Below are 13,599 nucleotides of genomic sequence, written 5' to 3'. Positions count from 1 at the left end.
CATCAGAACTAGCTTCTTCTAAATCCCTTTCTAACGAGGCAGAATTCCCCGAAACCGTTCGCCAAACAAATTGGATCACTGCTTGACGTTCCCCCAAGGCAGCTGCTGCATTTTTAATGATCTTTGTCTGGTCATGTGAAGGGTTAGCTCACCATCACAGATGTCTAGCAATTTGGTTTCGTTTCTGCTTCATTCACGCGAGCTAAGGCTTGCGGGAATGAAAGTGGAATGTTTCTGTTATGTCTCGAACGAAAGCATTATCCTATTGTTATTGCGAGCATGCTTGCTGTTCCATGATCTGGTGTTGCCATGTGGAATTGAAAGCATCAGAGAAGATTGGATGAAAGCCGTTGCCCCTGGCAGAACTGAGAGGGGAACATCTTGCAGCCTAGCAGCTGTCGGCAGGTAATCAGCCGAACAGCGGCAAATATGCCACACAGCAATATGATTGTAGGCTACATCTCTTCTTTTTTTTCCCTTTAATCATAAGTTTGGTGACATTAGCGGTACATTCCTTATCTCAGTAAACGTGATGTAATGGCATGTAGTACTCTGCACGCTGCAGAACTCACAGAACTTGGCCAATCATGGAGGGTGTATGCGGGGATATTGTTTGTTGTTTACTCTTGTGCAAGTGCAAACACGGTGATGCAGTTTGTAGGCGGAGACAGGTTATGTGCGCAAAAATATGGTAGGTTGCTGACGATGAAGGGTGCCTTGGCAAATCTTTGAGGATCTGGCTGGGAAGTCAGGAAAGGTGCTTGCTGCTTTGTTTGGAAGGAGGTTTCACTGGGAATGGGTCGGGACCAAGCATTTTGTTTCTAACCTGTTTTCCATCGCCACCACGCAGACATCGTCTTCTCCACAGTGCACAAGGCCAAGGGGCTCGAGTTTGACTCAGTCTGCCTAGCGGACGACTTCTTTGGGACCCATTTGAGCGAGCAAGAGGAGTCCATGGCATCAGGTGGGTCGGTCAGAACAACGCCTTCTGGTGGGCCTGTGAGGTACAATGTCAGTGTGTATCTAAGGGTAAACTTTGGGGACACACATTGCGGACGACTCAGCCAGCAATATAACGGAAGATGAGAGGGGTAACGTTAAGGGACAAGAGGAGAGTGGAGTGGGTCAGGGGACAAACACATGTTGAGGAGATATTACTAGAAATTGAAAAGAAGAAATGGGTGTGGGCAGGGCATGTGATGCGAAGGCAAGATAACTGTTGGCTATTAAGGGCAACAGAGTGGATTCCTAGAGAAGGCAAGCATGACAGGGGGCGGCGGAAAGTTAGGTGGATAGATGCGATCAAGAAGTTTGCGGGGATAAATTTATTCAAAGTTAGCACAGGACGAGGATAAGTGTAGCGAAATCTATGGGACAGGCCTTTGCCCTGCAGAGGGCATAGACAGACTGATGATGATGATGATGATGCTCGAAAATGCGTAACCAGAGTGGGGATTTCTGAATCGTGAAACAGGTGAACGATCTGTTTGCAGTGTTTACGTAGTGGCAATAAGATGGCATGTGCAAGGATGCAGCCATTTCTTCATCGTTCTCGTTGTCTCAAGGGACAGAAGTCTGAAGACAGAAGTATTGAGAATGCCATCACTCAAGACAGAAGTGTTGAGCCATGGCAGTATGGGGCATTGCCCGTCTATGTGTCCCATGACATCGTGAGCTAGGGGACATAGATTTGATAAAAATTGGTTGTGTGTCCCTGATGTGCACTTGTGTAATACATCAATCAACCAGGCACCTTCCGAACATTAACCTCGGTGCGTGCAGCCATAATGAACCCTGGCTTAAATGTCCAAGGCTGCACTGGGTCACACGGAGCGTAAGGTGACACAAGCATTTTGGGAGTGTCTGCGACATCTCAAAGCCTCTAGCAAGAACACGAATGGTGTACAACGATAAAAACAGAGTGTAGAAAATGAAAACTAGAATGACCTGGTACAGTCGAATCCCGCGACAACGAAATTGACGGGACGGGCGAAAAATTTCGTTGAAGCGAAATCTGCCCCAACACTCCACAGAAAGGCCAAAAAAATAGCCCCGTATTTTTCCACATCATTGGCAGCATAATACAATGTTTAGAAAAAGGAGTTACGTGCAATAACGTCATGTTTATTCGGATAACAAACATACCAATGGTTATCTGTTCTTTCACTGCACGCAAATGAAGAAATGCAGGCGCAAAACGTATTGCTGTACAAAAAGGCATGTCCTCCGAGCTGATTACTTGCAGATAGCTGCTAGGCCATCGGAAGCCGCCCTCTCGCTTGTGGCAGGAGCAGTGCCGTTATCTTATCCTCTGGCAGGGCACGGCAGCTTGGCAGGCAAGACGCGCGCTTGCATTGAACGTGACCGCGCGCTCGTGACTAAGATAGGATGACTTGGCTTCAAGACCAAACACGCAAACATGATTTTCGCTCTTGTCTATAAGAGTGGTAGAAGGAAAACGGAAAGGACAGCTGCTTGCAACGCATACGTGACGGCGCCGTGCGAGCAGTGGAGCGCATTCATGCGATTTCAACTAAATATGGATTGGCTGTAGTTCCGGCTTGGCGAACCGGGCCTGCGCCTCGTATAAAGATGGCCAGCCACATCGTTATCACCATCAAACAATGGCGTCCGCCTATGAGTTCTTTTTTTGTTTTGGGTGGCGGTGTGGATGCACTGCGCATGTTTTCGGTGAAACTAAGCGTCCTGAATGTAGAAAAAGTTACAGATAGCTGGCGCTATGCTTATTTTATTGTACAATAATTGTTCAAACCCAACGCAAACCATCGAAAATTTCGTTGAAGCGAAAGCAAGCCAGACAAATGGTTCGTTGTGGCGACGACTTTGTTGCATCGACTTCTATGGCTAGCTGACGGGGAATTGGAAATGTTTCGTTGAAGCGGAGTTCGTCGTAGCGGGGTTCGACTGTACAAATATTAGGGGCTCGGGTTGTTGGCATCCCATGTCATCGTCGTAACCGTCGTCTCGTGTAGTCATGGCACTAAAACACCGGGGCACTCGTTTATGCCTCGTGCTAGAATGTAACACGTACTAAAAAAACACCGGGACACCGTTTACACCTCGCGGTAGAGTGCTTCGCGCTTCAAAGACAAGAGACCTTTACAGCAAAGCTGTATACATGTGCTCCCCAAGCTGTACAGGTACACCTGTACCTGTACAGCTGTACTTGTACCTGTACCTGTATGGTTTCATCTCCGTGGGCAAAAAGGCCATGGTGCCAAGAGTACACTTATTTATGTACTGCATGCTTCACCCCTCCCTAGGTTTCACGTGAGTGGTGGTGGCCCAGGATTTTTTTCTTACATCTGTAATGATAAAAAAGAGAAGCTGTTTACTGCACCACTGTCTGGAGCAATTTCAGGTGCTGTCATTTGCCGTGTAGGCTTTCCAGCTGTTTTTTTTTTTAAGGGGTACTGACACGAATTTTCAGTGTTAATATTATTGCACAGTTCACTTCCTTTACTCAACACAATAAATACCCTGGCTGAAATATGAGCGGCCTGCGATGCAAGGAACATACTTTAATTTGATCTCATTTATTGTGCCAATTGAACCGCACGCAGAGCAGTGCCAGAGTCCTTCAATGCTTTACTGGTCACGAAACTTCGGCGCTCGTTTCATATAGGGACCGTGCGCGCCACTACAGGCGCCACCGCCGCACGAAAGGCATCCAGCCACCCCGTGTGCGGCGTAATGGCCAGCTCTTGGCGTGCAAACGCTCGCTGCTTTTGGTGTCTGCGCGCTGATGAAGTGTGCTTTTTTTTCGTAGTAGTTAGCAATGAATAGTACAGTCATTGTGTATATCACCTGCCTTGAATGGGGTTTTATTTTTCGAAGTAAATTACCGTAGACTTCAGCCGTGAACGGCAACGGCTTCTGCGTGCTCTGGCACAAGTGCTGCGCCGCCGTGTTTACGAACTTTTTAATCTCTATTGCTTCTTTTCTTAAATCAAAAGTTGTAAATACTACACATACGGTAGCTGCGTAGTCACGGACTGCTGCGGGCCTATCGATAATACAATAAAAAAAAACTGAAAGAAACCAAGTACGCGTTGTTCAGACTACGCTAATGAATCCGTTGATTGCCCTGGAATGCACAGAACGCTAAAAGAGATAGCCCAGTAGTATTGTCGTTTCGATGAGTGGGTACATACTTGAGAACATCTAAAAATGCTGCAGAAACGCCAAGAATCAAAACACGAAGAGATATATGTTGCACCATGTGTCTTTCCGCTTCCACGCTTTGCAATCCTTGCAAAAACAGGAAGCGAAAAAAGAACAATAAAACTGATTTTATTTAAAACTGAACAATAAAACTGAATTTATTTTTTCGCGCTGCGATGTGCAGCACACGGAGGAAACAGAATATTGGCACGTAGCCAAGAACGATGCAAAGCTTTTCTGAACGCAGCGAGCTAGCGAGCTCCTGCTCTACAAAAGGCTAGAATGAAACACAAACGTCGAAGAAGCAGTCCGCAGTATGACGTGCACAGATGAACGTCGATAAAGTGAGCTGTGCGGCATTCGCTATGCATGCATTCCTCTCGAAACGTTGTGAATTTCAGATCCATGGAAATAAGATCGAGAACATTGTCGAAGAAACAAAAAATCAAGTTAGCGACAAGGTGGCACCCTTTCCATATCAAACAATATTGTCCGACGGGACGTACGACAAAAAGAGCAAACGGGTTGAAACGCCAGATAAAAAACTGGAATCGGCCACGCACGGTTACAAAACAAACAAAACGAACCCTAAGGGATAATTCGTGGAAATATGAAAAGTAAAAACACAAGGACGTCCCACAGCTTTTTTACATGCGAGCCTGAGCCCAACATAATACAAGAATGCAAACAGGCAATAAAGCACCGCTAAACCTGACTGATATGACAAAAATCCGGCTTTAAGTTAGCCTTCTACAATTGTAGGTCCACGATGCTCTCAAAAGGGTACATTGCTTTTTCCATTCTCACACACAGTGCATTTCCACACACTGTCATACACTTATAATCGAAGCTGAAATCTCCCGTTGCTTGCTTTGGGATGGCGCGCCTCCATTTCTCACGCAGCTCCCAGTCGCTCGGTCAACAGAACAAGGAAACATTTTCTGTGGTATCATTGTACAAGGAACGACATCCCGGGACGCAACACATGTTCGGCATCGTCGTTGCACTACTTAGGTCGCATCACAAGAGCGCGAAATGCACGTTACATTTTTTTTGCCGCACAAAACAAACACAACTCGCCGTGGCTCCGCCGTTCGAGCCAGTGCAACGCCGCCCGAGGAGTGACCTCAGTGAGAGGGTGGCGCCACCGCGCGGCGGCCAAGCACAGCATATGAAGCTCTCCCATTAAGTTACGGAGCAGTTTCGTGACCAGTAAAGCATTGAAGGACTGTGGCGGCGCTCAGCAAATGGACATCAGCGTGACATCATCCCTGGGTAGCCAAAAGAAGTGACACGCCCAGCACTCGTCAAAAACGTGTGATGTCACTTCACGCATGAGGCCCCGCGAGCGGCGACTGGGTGCTGGCGCATTCGCAAACAGGTGCACGTAGCCAGAGCTACAGGCATAACCGCTGCCCAGAAAGGCACTATTGCCTAAAATAAAGTTCCACACATGGGAAAGGAAGTGATAATATAGCCCGGAATTGCAATATAAGTCATCATCAGGACTTTTATTGAAAGCGGTCATCGAATTTCCACCACAATGGTAGGCCTAGCACTTTCAGGCAGCTCAGCCGTTCAGCTCCGGCGGCGGCGCGGCCGAAACAACGCCCCGACCGGCCTCCGCAGTGTTTTCACGTCCGCACAAAGCGGTTAGGTCATGCCGGGATTCTGTCATATGCGCCTTTTGGGCTGAAAGCGCGGGAAATGGAAACAAACGATTTTCAGGCAGTTCATTGTAATTAATTATCATGCGCTCAAGTATTTAAAGTGCTGTTTCGTTTTCACCAGACCATTAAGCGGCGATAAAAGCAATAAAAATGGAACATGACATTTTCGTGTCGGTACTCCTTTAAGCGTGGTGGTGGTGGTGGCTGTGGTTTGTGTGGAAAGAAAAGGAAAGAAACGGGGGATATTTTTGAGCTCAGCAGGGAGCTCACCTGCATACAGCCCAGTGTGGAGAAGGGAAGTAGAGGGGAGTGAAAGGATAAAGTAGAGAGAGAGAGAGACAGAAAAAGCTATAAGGAGAGGATAAGAATGGGAGGTAGAGCTGTCAGTGCGGGCACATAGTCAGTCACTGCGGAAACATGGGCCAACACAACATGAGAGTCGCACCTTGGAGCATTCATTGCCAGGCAGATCCTTGAGGTTAACTGTAAATCAGAGTTTGCTTTTCAATTGTCGAAGAAAGTATGGGGAATTCAGAGAAAACGTGCCTGCCGGTGGGAGGCACCCTGTGTGTGCCAGGGATAGGCATAGGCTAGGCTGGACTGTGCTTCAAACACCCACCCCCTCGAGTGTTTGCAATGGTGACAAGGGACCCGATGTGTGCAGGACGCTTGGAGGAATACAACATCCTGTACGTGGCCATCACCCGTGCCCGAAAATGTCTTCGCCTCTCGCCGTTCGTCTACTACTCGCTGCTGCTGGCGCAGGTAGGCTGCGTCTACCACTGATGTCGGCATAGGGGTCAACTCTGTGAGCCACACGTCTTGTAACGTGCCTTGTCAGTGTTCATGCATTGTGTGTGCCTATGGGGGCATCGTTTCTGTTTGCAGATGTTGGTTCCTCAGGTGGGCAGAAAAAACTGGGGTTGATTCCTCTGTCATAGGGATCGGTAAAACACGACAAAGAAATGTGCAGCGAAATCTGCAGCTGAGCATGATTTGCGGGTCGGCGGCTGTCTTGTGGGTGGGCTTGGCAAGCGACGTCCTGCTGGCGGGTCGCTTCGGAAAAGGTGTACTGGCGTCATTTCCGTGACGAATATGACGTCAGTGAAATCTTAGGGTATCGCGGCATAAAACAGTTTCGTGTTAATATATAGAACCCGAAACAACCGGCACGTTAAACCTTTTCTTTTGGCGAGTCATCACCACAGAGATATAGGGTCCGGACGAATTCAAATATTGCGAAATGAAGGCTTGTGAAAAGACCGCACTGTCAGGGCCTTGATCTTGAGCAGATTGCTACGTCGTGGGCAGTCGCGGGTGACGTTATCGCGTTTCTGTTCTTTTCTGATGAGCGTGTGAGTGCCAGTCCGTGTTCTAGGCACACTCTGTTTTGGACTTAAGTTGGAGAACTGCGAGAAAGCTGAAGGAACTTTTATAATCGCTATTGATCAGAGTCAGTTGCTCCTTTCGCCTTTTGTAAAACCTGTTAAAACACATCCGAATTGGGATTCACAAATATCCAAAACAGAGTCACATTTTCGGCAAGCACTGCGCAAAAGGTAGTGTTTGTATAGCAGCCATATGTCTATATGTGGTCTCTACATTTTGTTTTCCCGCCATGCAAACCAATCCTTAACGTATATTTGCCATACGACCACTCAATTCCTTCGGGTCCTCGTTACCCAGAAGGTGCTGTCGAACAAGTTAATCAAGCCGTGCGAAGGAGGAGCGCAATGAACGCGAAGCGGCGCCAAAGCAGGCCCAAAGCACTCCGTGCCCAAAACTACCGTCGCCGAAGCAGACGACAAAAGCCGACAAAAGGCGTTCCGCCAACGCGCCCACTGGCGCACGGGGAACGCCGGCCGCTTAGCCATTCGCTGCGCCATCTACACTGTGCTCCACGAGTGATGGACATTAAGGGCCCGCCGGAGAGAGCGAAGTTGCCGCTCCTGTTTATCTTGCTCTATACTTGTGACCAACACCCTCAGTCATGAGTGGTTGGTGCCTCCAGTGAGTGACGATGTGGCCTCCTCCTCTCTGCGGTTTGCAGGAGTGCTTCGAGCAGATTCAGCTCCGAAAGGACGAGTTCCTGGCGTGTGTGGTGTGCGGCCTGGCGTTTGAGCCCAAGGGCCGTCTCGTCTGGTCACGCACGCCCCTCTATGTGGTGAGTGGTGCTTATGATCGGCAAGATGGCAGTTCCTCTCGTTTGTGGGATTGCGCTGGGTATAGCTCAAAGACTAGCCGGGAAGAACACATACACTTGACATAAATGCTGCGCCAAGTTGACGTAAAGACTGAAAATATAGCACAAAGACTGACTGGGAAGAACATGTACACTTGGCATAAATGCTGTGCCAACTTGACGTAAACTGAACGTATAGCGCAAAGACTGACTGGGAAGAACATGTACACTTGGCATAAATGCTGCGCCAAGTTGACATAAGGACTGAACGTACCGAAAGACTGACCTTACTCCAAGTCTTGGCACAAAGACTGTGTAAAGCGTACGTGCGTGTTCTTCCCAGTTTGCCTTTGTGTCGTACCCAGTGCAGTCCTACAAACGATGTTCAACCAACTAGCCTGGCACCAAGCGTTGCACAGTGTCCACGACATGAATGAATCGATTTGCGCTCTGTTGTCAGTCGCCGACTAAGCCAAAAAGTCTTGGAAGACACTTCGGAATCTATACAGGTTTCTCTTTCATAATTTGTTGTGAGCACCATGCCTTTCTCCTTGTTCAAAATGCATGGTGAACAAGGAATCCGTATGGGTTCCAAAACGTCTTTCAGCATTTTTCAACTTGGTCAATGACTATGTTGTGTCTTCAACGCCATATAATTCTTGACAAGGCAGACTTTCGTTGAACCCTTGACTACACGACTGCGTCTGCATCGTGCCCGCCAGCTGTATACACGGTGCCCATTGTACTTGGCCGATTTGTTGCTTTGTGTAGTTGCTCTGTGGTGTATGCACGGAAGCTGCTTTGCTGTGAAATTGCTGAGATTTTAAGTGAAAAAGTGATTGCTTGAATCAAGCTGGCACATTAGCTTAAAGATGCCGTGTTTTGGGCCTTGATGCAGCTGAAGTTCATCTTGAATGGCCTGATCGGCTGTAGTTACGAAGCTATAATCAACAGTGGTCGGGGATTCGGATATAGCTACAAACACTTACGCACAATGCTCTCTCTCTCTCTCTCTCTCTCTCTCTCTCTCTCTCTCTCTCTCTCTCTCTCTCTCTCTCTCTCTCTCTCTCTCCTCTCTCTCTCTCTCTCTCTCTCTCTCTCTCACCCTTATTCCACTGGCTCGCCAACTGGAATCTCACTCACCATAGTGGCCGCGCTCTTCTGAATTTCACTTTCAAAACCTTACATTTTTGGCGGTCGTTCGCGCCGCGGATACTCAAACTTCAGCGGTCGTATTTTGTAACTTCCAGTCTGTTCAATTGGCTGTACGGGAATGATGTTTTAAAGTGCCCTTGGTTGTAAGCGGCAGCGCAGCCCTGTGCTCAGAACGCCATCCGGGAGATGTATATGCATTTCCTAGCCAGTACAGCCAGCTGTCTCCTGAGCTTGCTTTTGGTGGTTATATCACAGCATAAGCATACCGAAAGCATAGAAAACCACCCGAACTCAAATAAATAACTGTTAAAACGGACCTGCAATGGTTGAAAACCACGGTGTAGAAAAATAGTATTCAGCAGAAATAGCCGAAACCGACCTAAAATGGGAAAACCCACAAAAACGTACAAGAAGCAGTAGCTGAAACTGACCAAAAGGCAACGAAAATGTCTGAAATCCCACTTATAATGTGTAAGATGTCATAAACAGATTATTTGCGTGATAACAAACGTTAATATTCAAATATGACAAACCCTTAGAACAAAAAAAAAAGTGGTAACAGGATTTGAACCCGGGTTATGATGTTTGCTTCGCAGGAGCGGAACTACTACAGTAGAATCTCGATGATACGAATCTCGCGGGACCGCGAAAAATATTCGTATCATCCGAAATTCGTATGAACCAACACAGACCAAAAAATTGAGCGCTGAAAAAAGTTTTCGTTTATTTCTTATTTCTTTTTTTTACGTTCGCGTGAACAAATTCGTGATTTTTTCTGATTTTTTTAAACCCCCACGTCACAAAGCAGTCCTTTCTGGAGCGCGTAACGCTTCGCCTAGCTTCGCGCTTGTCTCCTCATTCCCGGTGTTCAAGCTCGCTACACGCCGCAACAGTCGAGCGTGAACCGCATGGTGCGTTTTTGCACGCGATTCGCACGCCTCGGGTTTGCGCGCGCTGTATTTTCACGGCCGCATTGACGATTTCGCGCCCGCGGTATCTCCTACCTCGGTTAGAAAAAGACGCTGACGACTTGCGAAACGCTCGAGACAGCCCGCTGGCTCCGCCAGAGATGTTTAGGCTTAGCACTCCGGCAGATATTTTATGGGCGCTTTCACTAGCGGCGCGGATGGTGTTTTATAGTACCGTTTTCATCAACGTTATCAGCTTCTTTACTGCACAAGAAACTTCGTGTCTGCCTTGAGCGGCATTTTAAAGAGCGGCTAGAAGCCGCCGCCTTGTTGCCGCCGCGGCCGCGGCGCGCGCAGCGTGCGAGAGGTTTCGCGGCGCGCATGGGGCGTGCGGGGCGCGTTTTCTGAGCAGAAAACAACAGCCCGGCCGTTTCTGGAGAAAAAAAAGAGTGACAAATGGGGAGAGAGAGCCGTCACTTGCTTGTTCGGCAGTCGGGCGCCTCGCTGGCTCGTTCGTATCATCCGCCGGGCCGCGCAGGTCCGTTCGTAACAGCCGAAATTTTTCCCATTGCAAACAATTCAATTTTGCCGGGACTTTTCAGAAATTCGTATCATCCCGAAATTCGTATCACCCAGAATCGTATCATCGAGATTCTACTGTATACACTACGAGACCAAGCGGTTCTGAGTGATTAAATGGAGGGCCACATGCACGTGGACATAGCTTCAAACATGCCCCTAGATGGCGCCATGCGTCGCTTGGCTGCGCTGACTAGGAAACGCCTACACGCGCCCAGGAATGCCTTGTTGGGGATGCGTGCACGAGCGAAGGGCGTGCTGTGCGTGCGCAGGGCAAGCAGAGCGTGCGTGGCGGTCCCCTGTGCCGGAAGTGTGCCCTGGAGACCAGCTGGCGGCCTCCGGTGGAGCACCAGTTTAGGAACTTGTGGGAATCCATGATGGTTGGCCACCGCATCGCTATGGCGCCCATCCTCAACGACATCCTCTGACATCACAGTCTCTGTTGCCCCGGCCTCTTCTTCCAGAAGTTTAGATGTGGGAGGAGCCACAAATAGTTTAAGTTGCTGTTTATAGCCCCTTAGGCGTGTCCAGATTTTCAGGGGAGGGATTCGGTGCTGCAAGCACGCCCGAAGAAGGCGAATCCCACCTGGTGAGGTATTCAAAGCTGATCAAGCCCAGATGTGCACTTGGGCTTTCAGTGAGAGGACGTAGCCTACAGTGGGTTTATAGGGAGGGGTGCCTACCAAGAAGTGCAAAAAGGCGCTTCAGTTTCTACCTTGTTGGCAATAAACAAGTTTACAACAGACCCTGCGGTGAGGTGATAGTGCAAAATTTTCTTGCAAAACTCCGCATGCAACACTGCTTTTGGACTGCGTGGGACACTGGTCGATGACGTGGGGTAGCTATGAAACTCTTGTAACTTATTGTAAACTGTTGTCCCTTACAGCAAAAAAATCCCGGGCTATCTCCACTAACGTGAAACCTGGGGAGGGGCGAAGCATGCAGTGTATAAGGGTATTCTTGGCACCTTGGCATTTTTGCCAATGAAGATGAAACCGTTTGGAGGGTAGAGTTATACAGCTTTGCTGTAAAAGTCTCTTGTCTTTGAAGCACGAAGCTTTTTCTACCGCGTGGCGTAAACAAGTTTCCCGGTGTTTTAGTATCGTGACTACACGAGACCATGATTACAACGACAGGAGACGCCAACAGCCCCAGCCCGTAATGGGCTTCACCCCTAAAAAAACAGTTTTCATGAATAGGACCTGGCCATTTAGATGTAAAAAAAATTAGCAGTGGCTTAGCTCGGCTGTGCCAGGATATACATAGCGTGAGCTAAGGTTCAGCTGGTTATTCTTAGGCTTCCTGGTTGTCTAGGATTAGTTTATTATCATGCTTACTGTTGCTAAAACGATTTCCAAGCCAATCCAATCCAGTCCAGTCCAGTCCAGTCACTGCTCCTTGCGCATGGCTCCTCCTGCAGCACGGCTCTCCAGGAGCCACGCGAAACGGCTATCAAGCGGCTCTGGCGCAGCGTCAGACTTGGCTACTGCGCAACGAAGGCGCACAACTAGGCACGCGCCGGCGCCAGTGCGTCTGCCGCAGCTATGACGTCAGTCCTCTGGAATGCGCAGACCGATGAATGTGCAGACTCAATTCCCGTACTCCAATTGGATTGGACTTCAATCCAATTTAATCCAAGCCGATCCAAACCAATCCAATGCTCCTTGCGCAGAAAAGCCCTTCACGGCCCACGTGAAACTGCTCAACCTCGGCCAGTGTAGCTTACGCTACATAATAGCCTTAACATATTTCTTGTTTGCTTCGACAACTTTCATGATGGGAATAAAGGTGGGATGCCAACTTCCTTCTGGCAGAAGAGTAACTGCTGCTTATCAGGACCAATGAGTAGTCGAATGCCCATAATAAATCTGCTTTTACTCCAAGAAATTGGCCGTTTTTTTTAACAGCATAACAAGGGATCCATTTCTACTGACCAGGGCTGGTGCAGATATTTTACTCTCCTTTTCAACAGCCCCTATTCCTGGAAGACCGCAGTCACTCCTGCTGCCTAATGGACGAAACTTTTGGATGTGAATCGTGCATCTCAATCGCTCTCTTTCTCTCTTCTTAGAGGACAGGTGGAAGGCACTCTCTGTTCAGTTTCGAAGCTGTATAGGAAAGAATTATTGCACTCGCCCCCCCCCCCATTCCCAAATTCATTACCGTGTATATAAAAATTCCTCCTTCCTTTGGAGGTAAGGGCCTGACAATACAACTTCTAACAACTTCTTTACTGCTACGTTTTTGCATCTAAGTCACATTTCTTTGTCTTGCAGCGTGAACTACAGTCGAATCTGGCTGCAACAAACTCCGTTTCAGCTAGATATTTCCAATTACCCATCAGCTAGCAATAGAACTCAATGCAACAATGTCCTTGCCACTACGAACCATTTGTTTGGCTGTTTTCACATCAACAAAATTTTCGCTCACTGGGGCTGGCTTTTGAGCATTTATTTATTTTAGGATATAATAAGCATAGCGCTAGCCATCTGTATTTTTCTATACATACAGGCCACTTAGTTTCACCGAAAACATGCGCAGTGCGCCCACACTATCACCAATAAACAAATACAAACTCGTAGATGGACGCCATTGTTTGCTGGTGATAGCGATGTGTCTGGCTGTCTTTACATGAAGCGCAGGCGTTTACCCAGACAGGAGCTACAGCCAATCCGTATCCAGTCGAAATAGCACAAATATGCCGCACTGGTGCTGCGCCGTCATGTGTGCGTTGTGAGCAGCTGTCATTGCAGTTTTCCTTCTACCATTCTCAAAAGCAAAACAAATGTCTTCGTATTTAGTCTTGAACCCACGTCATCGTATCTTATCGTGAGCTTGGGCTCACAATAAAATGCAAGCACGTGCAGTTAGCCTGCCAAGGTCACATGCTGCTGTGTCCAGCCAGAGGATGATAACAGGC

At 48.2% G+C, this 13,599-nt stretch overlaps 1 protein-coding gene across 1 annotated transcript in view; it reads left to right on the top strand.

The window, feature by feature from the left end:
* Nucleotides 1–11,424, top strand: part of LOC144153047 (F-box DNA helicase 1-like) — a 94,061-nt gene extending 82,637 nt beyond the window's left edge. The window contains exons 17-20 of the mRNA XM_077684682.1: nucleotides 851–964; nucleotides 6,520–6,620; nucleotides 7,906–8,019; nucleotides 10,952–11,424. Coding sequence (XP_077540808.1) covers nucleotides 851–964; nucleotides 6,520–6,620; nucleotides 7,906–8,019; nucleotides 10,952–11,107 — 485 coding nt within the window. The 3' untranslated portion in view covers nucleotides 11,108–11,424. The remainder of the gene's footprint in view (nucleotides 1–850; nucleotides 965–6,519; nucleotides 6,621–7,905; nucleotides 8,020–10,951) is intronic.
* The last annotated feature ends 2,175 nt before the right edge of the window (nucleotides 11,425–13,599 follow it).

This window comes from Haemaphysalis longicornis, unplaced genomic scaffold, assembly GCF_048455015.1.
Source record: "Haemaphysalis longicornis isolate Haplotype H1 unplaced genomic scaffold, Haemaphysalis longicornis Haplotype H1 scaffold_9, whole genome shotgun sequence".
Lineage (NCBI taxonomy): Eukaryota > Metazoa > Arthropoda > Arachnida > Ixodida > Ixodidae > Haemaphysalis > Haemaphysalis longicornis.
Note: the sequence above shows the minus strand (reverse complement) of the source record. Positions and strands in the feature narration are given on the sequence as shown.